This window comes from Frankliniella occidentalis, unplaced genomic scaffold, assembly GCF_000697945.3.
Source record: "Frankliniella occidentalis isolate FOCC.00 unplaced genomic scaffold, Focc_3.1 Scaffold4, whole genome shotgun sequence".
NCBI lineage: Eukaryota > Metazoa > Arthropoda > Insecta > Thysanoptera > Thripidae > Frankliniella > Frankliniella occidentalis.
The window spans coordinates 3,753,522-3,761,409 of record NW_026267134.1 but is presented as its reverse complement, the minus strand read 5'-3'; the positions used below and the strand labels follow the sequence as shown (position 1 = coordinate 3,761,409).

At 49.0% G+C, this 7,888-nt stretch overlaps 1 protein-coding gene across 2 annotated transcripts in view; it reads right to left on the bottom strand.

Annotated features, from left to right (window-relative positions):
* The window catches only part of LOC113204140 (neuropeptides capa receptor-like), a 138,520-nt gene that overhangs the window by 63,594 nt on the left and 67,038 nt on the right, over positions 1-7,888 (bottom strand). For both annotated transcript variants that reach the window (XM_026419167.2, XM_026419169.2), the window contains exon 2: positions 1,068-1,422. In XM_026419167.2, coding sequence (XP_026274952.1) covers positions 1,068-1,416 — 349 coding nt within the window. In that variant the 5' untranslated portion in view covers positions 1,417-1,422. The remainder of the gene's footprint in view (positions 1-1,067; positions 1,423-7,888) is intronic.

Here is a 7,888-nt window from a genome sequence, read left to right as displayed (position 1 = left end):
TTCTATTGGCCAGCACTAAACTTTTTGTCCCGGGCACAAAGTGGGACGCATTAAACAAGTGTTTAGTGCTGGGAACCAAAAATTTTTCTCAGTGCACTCCTAACTTGACGCAAGAAAACTTATTCTTGGTCTGAACCAAACAATTTCTAGTCCATTTTTTTTAAGAACATTTTTGTCGCCTACGGATATCTTTTGGAGTGTTTATCTCAAAGGCTAATGGCAAAAAGAAGTAAGGAAAAAAAGTGAGTAGGTGATGTCGTTATGAAGAAGTAAGAGTATGGACTTTTCGGAGGGATTCTTGTTCTTTTCCCTTTTGAATCTCAAATAATAAAAAGTGACTTGAATGAGGTTGCCACGTGTCCAGGCTACTGGAGGGCCGTGCCGCCGTGGGGTCGTCCAATGGGAGGCATCACATCATAAATTCCGTCTGCGAACGCGTCACTCCGCGAGACAGGCGGGAGGCCGAGCCGGCCGGGCCGCGGCGGTGACAGAGCAGGGGGCCTAACGCCTGTCTATTCTCTGGCGTGCGGCGTGGGCTCGGACGGACGGTCGCGGGTCTCTATGGCGGGAGGTATGACGGATACACTGATCAAGTGAGTGGTCACGTTGCCACTGCAAATGTTGACATTTCGTCTTGAATGCCAAACTAGGGACTGTCATAGATTTAGCCTTGAGTATACACTTTCATCCTGCCACTGCATGAGAAAAGGAGGGAAGAGTGGAGGGGGGGGGGGGCTTTCACGGCAACGGCGCGGGCCCGGGCCGGGCGTGACCCTTGAAAGATCAACCGGGGTGGGCAGCCTCTCAAGGGCGCATCACAAGAGCGGCCAATCTCTCTCAAGGACGGTGTCATCAGCGCGACAGCGCCTGTCGTTCAGCGAGAAGCCTTTGCGGCCGCCACCTGCCATACGGCCTGGCCCGCGGCACGGCCCGAGGCCCGGCCAGCGACCTCATCGGGAAGTCTAATGGACTCCCTGGGCCGCAGGCGTTCCTGCCGGACGCAACGGCTGCGGCCCGAAAAACCGATTTATCCGACGCCCACGCCGGCAGAGGCGGCGCACACTCACCTAGCAGCAGCAGCGCTAGGTCCGACACGGCCAGCGAGAAGAGGTAGTAGTTGGTGGCGGTGTGCATGGACGCGTTGCGCACGATGACGACGCACACGGCCACGTTGCCGATGACGCCCGTCACGAAGATGACGACGTAGATGACGGTGAGCGGCCAGACGACGGTGAGGGGCAGGTGCTTGGGGCCGCGCATCCTCTCGAGGTAGTGCTCGAGCGTCATGTTGGGCGGCGGCCACGGCCCCGCCGCCGACGGGTCCGCGCTCGCGTTCCACGGCTCCGCGTCCACGAGGCCGCCCAGGCTCAGCCCCAGGCCGGCCAGGTCCAAGGTGCCGTTGGCCGCGACGTCCATCCTCCCCTGCAACACATGAAGGTCCGGGATGTGACGTAATGGATTATAACAATGCATCTCGTCGCGAGTTTTTCGCGAGTTCCACTCTAAATATTTTACTAGAATTTCATAGAAACTGCTAAGGTTTTGTAAGGGTTGTAATATATTCTTAAGAAATTATTTAGTACTGCTAAACTTTTTCCTAAAATTACTAAACGCCTTCCTAGTATTACACTTACGTTAGTAGGAAATCGTTTAGTAATCCTTGGAAGACGTTAAGTAATACTAAGAAAAGGTAAAGTACTAAGTAATTTCTTAATAATTTACAACAGCACAAAACGTTCGAAGTTACAAGGCACATTTCCTGCTCGTAAAACGTTTAGAGTGTATTGCGAGTATCTTTGCAAACTTTATTAAGCCTCGTGTACAACGGGGCGTTTAAGTGGGGGACCCCTTACTCACAGTCGCAGTGCTCATGCGAAGCTTAGCCGTTCCAACGGTGTAAAGCGGCTACATTGTATACCACCACAGCAACAGTGTACTAAAGGTCTTATTGCTTTTAGGGAACACCTTCCATTTGAGCGCACAGAGCAAGAGCGAGCATCCGGACACCCCACGGCACCGGGCGTGGCAGAATAGTCATTTCCGGCTGATGCGCGTGCCACTTCCGGCTGGCGAAAAGCACACGATAAACGTGATATCCAAACATGACGCCATACGCAGAGGATCACGGTCTTATTATTCAAACAGCACAGGAGTGAATAATAGTCTGGTTAGTCATTGACCATGGACCAAAGTTTTCTTTAGTTTCATTCGTCTAACTTCGGGAGACAACAAATGTAATAACAAACAAAACAAACGAACACAAAAAATTGTTATTTTATCGGTCTTTTTGTTTTTGTTTTAAATTACACCACCATTTGTGTGCGGAAAATCTGTGTTTCCGCATCCCCATGCTCGGTCTCCTCTAAGTTCCTTTTCCTTTCGCCCTCAGCCACCTCCCCCCCACACGACGCCTATACACGCTGGCTAACTGGTAAGTAGGGAGGAGGATGGTCCATGGACCAAAAAGGCACCAAAAGGATGCTGCAGAGCACGAGCATGGGCGCCGTGGACCGGCTCGAGATTAGAGAGGCGAAACTTTGTTCGAGGGCACAGCGCCGTACAGCGCGCGCGGTCCGTTCGAGGGTCACAAGATGGTCCCTAACGAGGCATATCACAGGACATTCCACGTGTTACGTGAATTTAGTTTAGGACAGGGTTGAGGGAGAAGGGGGAATAGGCGCACTTGTCTGCTTGGCGATTTTTTATATTTTTAAAAAGAAGCGCTTGGTTCGGCCATATGCAAAATAAATCATCTAATCCCGTCTAATCCCCTAATCGCTGATGGCGTCGGCATTTTCCCCCATCCGACGGTAGAAAAGGTCCCACGGGGCGGTCAGCCGGTCGGCCTACCGACCAACCCCCATCCCTTTGATATTCCGCTTTCCTGTACTGTCTGTCTCCCTCTTCCTCTCACTCTTTCTATATATCTTCACTCTCCTTTCCTGCCTCTCCTACGCACGTCATGCATACTTATTAGGAGGCAGGTGTACGCTAGAGCGCGGCAGGAGGCTCTTTTCTTTTTTGAAACGACACGACGCCCCTTCAATCAATAACTTGTTAATTTACACCTGAGCCCGTACACTGGCATAATTTGCCAGCAGTGGCAGAATACACATTGCGATACAGTGTCAAATACAGGCAAATACTACACGCTTAAAATTTTATGTAATATGGAGCAGCTCCAGCTGTCATGATACGAACAAAATTCGTTCGTATTACAAATCTTTTATTTCGTAATATGTATGAAGAAACTATTTCATATTATGAATGATCTGTGGTTCATTCGTAACATGGCCTAATAATCACCCAAATGGTTTCTAATATGGATACAAACCGAGGGGTACACCACTCTTAAAAGTAGGTGTACGCGATGAAAAAAGTCAAGAAAAAAGTCAAGATAAAGTCAAAAAGTCATTTGAAAAGTCAAAAGAAGTCAAAAAGTCAAATAAAAAGTCAAAAAAAGTCAAAAAAGTCAATTGAAGTCAACGAGTAGTCGTCGAGAAGTCAACGATATGTCAGAGAAAAGGAACTGAAAAAGTCACCAAAAAGTCAACATGACAGTGCAATATCTGCCTGTAAGAGGCCAAAAAGCTTACTGTGATTGTATCGGAAAGTCCTAGATCACTGTCTTTTAAAGAGGTAGGAGGGCGGGTAAAGTGAGAAAAATAAAATAATTGGATTTCATAGGATTGCTTAACCCAAAAACTTAAATTTTGAAAATGATCTGTTATTCTTCCTTGGGGAGTGAACTCTGATAAAGAATTTTCTTCTTATTCGATTCATGCTTTAAATAGTACCAAAAAGTCTTGAAAAAACCTTATTAATAGCCCCCCAAAATTCGACTCTCCCTTATTTTCAAAATATAGGGGAAAAAATCATAAAAGTCAAATAAATTTGATCAAAAAGTCAAAACAAAAGTCAAATTAAAGTACAAAAAAAGTCAAAAAAAGACAAAAAAAAGTCAAAAAGTAACAGCGAAAGAAAATTGACAAAAAGTAGGTGTACGCCCAGAATCGGAGTGGTGTACCCCTCGATACAAACACTTCCTTAGTATTTTTTTTTATTGTTCATCCTGCCCCACGCCCATCACATCCCATACCTTATCGTCCGAGCCATGTTCTTTTAGGCTGCGAAATCTGCTCTGAAGTTGAAGTATCGGCCTTCTCACTTAGGCAATCCTATTGTATAATGGTGACTGTAAAGATTTCATGCGTACGGTGGCCTGGACTCGGAGTCAGCCGGCTAGCAGTAGCAGCAGATGCGGGCCTGGCTGGGCCTGGCAAGGCCGAGTTGTAACGAGCTCCAGCAGACCCTATGCAAAGGAAACTTGTCGCCATATCCCCCGAGTTTTCGACATGTCCCAGCCTGGGCGCCTGTCAGCCAGCTGCTTGTAACTGTTACCCTCCATATTGTTTTTTTTTTTTTTTCATTCCGTTTTCAGGGGGGAATAATTTATTTTATTCTTTTGGCGTTCCTACAAATTAGTCCATGTGGACGCTCGGAAGCTAGTACACTTTTAGCGAGCGAAGCGAGGCAGGGCAGGTCATTGATGGTCTTTCGCTCAACAGGTGAGAGGTGCGGCTCCCTCTCTTATGAAATACACGGGCAGATACTTCCATATTCATGTGGCCCCGTCCCCTCCTTCCCCTCTTTCATTATTGGAGGGATGCCAGGCATACAGAATGCAACGACGTCTCGTCAGACGATAGTAAAAAAGAGAAATGCCGCTGCCCTCTCGTTTCCATGTCAGGGGGACTCGGACACAACTGTGAGGTGAGTTTTGCCTTCCAAAGGGACACGTGGGCAAACCTGCATGCTACAGTGTCGTAGCCCAGTACACGTGGTATACTTTCAGGGCTATTGCTTCTGTTTAGCGGAAACTGTCGAAGTCAGAGTCTGGACTTGTGTCATCTCGAGTGGGGAGCGATCGATAAAACTATTCCCGGGTTTTGTTTTGCATGATGTAAATGTGCAGGTGAACGAATGAATTTCCACTGTTGTAAATATGTGACAACTTATTTAGGTAAGCACTCTCGTAGTACAACGATTATTCGCTCAGCTGTAACAGTCAAAATATATTATCCCGCATCTCCTACAGTGTAGAATGATTGTTCACCTATAAGCCAATCGTATTATACTTGTGTATTTTGATTTATCTAAGCCCGATTGAAGATAGGCGATAGGCTCCTGCGGCAATCACACCACTTCAGAAAAAGGAAAAAAGAACAGTCGGTATAAAGTGATATGGTGCGAACTTGCCGAAACTTGCTACGTAGCACTTTCTCCCTTTGCTAGGGCTCTCCTCCTCATCAGCCCCAATTGGGGCCGCGCGTTCGCAAAGTTATACTCTTTTGTTCATTTCTCTGTAATAAGCAAAATAAAAAAAAGTAAACTCAGTAGATCTCTTTTATCCAGCCCCCTTTTTTCGCTTGCACTGCCTTCATCTCTTTTTCTGCTTCGCTCTCTCTCTCCATCCTGGTTCCAATGCAGCGCGAAAGAGTAGTTCCCGCAAACTCCATCAGCAGCGGCGGTGGCGGCGGCGGCCCGGGTCCTCTACGCCGCGCACATTATGCGCTCGAAGTTGGCGGCGGTGGCGGCGGCGGGTCCGGCCGGGAAGCCAGACGGGGACTCTTAATTAGCGCTACTTGAACCACCTGCGCGCCTGCTCGGAATCCGGGCCACGCTCAGCAGCGCGGGTGGTCAGGGTGCCACCGCCCGCCTGAACCGCGCTGCACTAAAGTCGACTAAATTGGTTACGCTGTGAATGCCATGCTAGTAGTAACCGTGATGCGCCCTGCTCCACCGTATAGCTTCCAGACAACAGTGACAGTCACCGTAGTTATGAATATTTACCGTGGCGCCTTTAAGAGTGTGGCATAGCCTACCTCCGCCCTCTAGATAGCGCTCACAACTCACACTTACAGTGAGTCGGAGAAAACTGTAGATGGTGAATAATTGCTCTCTATTGTCACACCCAGAAAATAGTAGTCTTGAAACAAGGCAAAATGCGTTGATTCAACGCTATTTTTACCTTAAAAAATACAAGGAAAATTGTCTTTAACTTAGAGCAAATGACGTTAAAATAATGTAAAAATCTCCTTAGACCAACTTAATTTCCTTGAAGTTAACGGAAAAACCTAAAACCAAGGTCAAAAATTACCCTGTATTTTTTTTAAAGAAAAATCCTTGGTTTAAGGATACCATTTTCTGGGTGCACCAACTGTACTTTCGACATGACGGCGATTATATTCAATATTAAATTTCCTACTGGATAGTACCTCATACCTCATACCGAGTGTTTCCACGACTGAAACGCCCCCATATCTTTCCATACACACCAGACCAGACAGCGGTGGGATTATTGTCTGAAAACGCAATTATTGCAAATCTACTTCTGCTATTTCAGAATGGATCCGTGTGCAATGCCGCGGAAGAAATGGATATGGCGATGGAGAGTCCGGGGCCGGGGAGCGGGGACGTGCCCAGCGTGCAACAGAGGGCTCAGCAGGCCGCACCAAGGGTCAGCGGGCTCATCAGGCTCACCAGCGGCACCAGCAGGATCATCAGGCATCAGGTTCATCAGAGCGGCATAGGCGCCTGCCCAGACCCCCTGCTCGTTCTCCCATATCGCGAGAGATGAAACTCTCCGGGCATCCACACAAACGACCCCACCCTTCCTCACCGTGTTGCCCAAGGTCAGCAGACCGCCGACCCCTCCCCCTCCATCTTTCCGATAGCATCGGGCACCGGGTCAATCCTAGGCAATCACAAGGAATAACAACCACAATGGAGCAAGTAAATTGTCTACGACAAACACGCCAAAGAGTCTGCCAGGTGTGGATTCAGCTGAGGGGTTTGCCCCCCATACCCCCACCCCCACCCCAACCTATCCTTAGCATATATACAGAACTCAAACAAATCGTCCGACGTAAAAGCAAATGGTGGTGATTCAACCTGCCTGAAAGGGGAAAAAAGACACCCCCCCTCCCCTCTCTCTCTCTCTGACCTGCTTAGTATCGTTCTGCCCGCGCCCTATACTCGGAGCACCGAAGTCACCGAACCAGGAGGGCAGCTCACCCCGGCGTCGAGATGAGACCCCTCTGCACACAGTTTATTTTGCCACTTTAATTTCCCCTCCACGACCTTCAGCCCGCCGAGCAGGGAGAAACGAAACCCCCTCAGTGCGTGAGCAACAAACTCTCGCTTCTTCTCATCTCTCTCTCTCTCTCTTTCTCTTTCCCTCTCTCTCTCTCCCCCCTCGCCTCAGTCCCTCGCACAGCCTTTCTTATCCTGCTTATCTGCCGTCTGCCACGGTCTTTATTTGCGTTCTGCGTCTCACGAAGCTCATTGCCCTATGTGCGTGTAAGCGCAAGTCCAATTTACATCATGTTGAACCCCGTGTTGAAACTGATTTACCCGAGCGGCTCGTAAGGGCGTCTTATATTTAGGAAGGTCACGGAGGGTAAACAGGGAGGGGGGGAGGGACGTGATGAGCAGCAGGTGCGGAGGAGGGCCCGGGGGCAGCACCGGGAGCGAGCCGTGCGACCGGCCAGCCGGCCACGTCCAGTCTGGCAAGCGCCCTATCTTCCGTCAGAAATAGAATGATGGGGAGTACTAGCGCGAGGTCGCGATCGCGCGGGAACGCACAATCCCGGGGAGAGGGGGGGGGGGAGAAGGCGCAAAAAAAGGTCCTCTTTGTGTGGTCAAATACATCTTGAACTGAAAGGATGTTTTTTGGGGGAGGAGACTGTAAAAAAGAAACTCCGCAACATTCCCGACGCAAAAATATTTGTTTGCTTTTGGTATGCTTTCGGTACGCTATCGGTTCGCGGAGGGTCGCGCTTGGTGCGCCGATGGGTCGCCGAGGTTCGTCAGGCTCCTGGGTGAC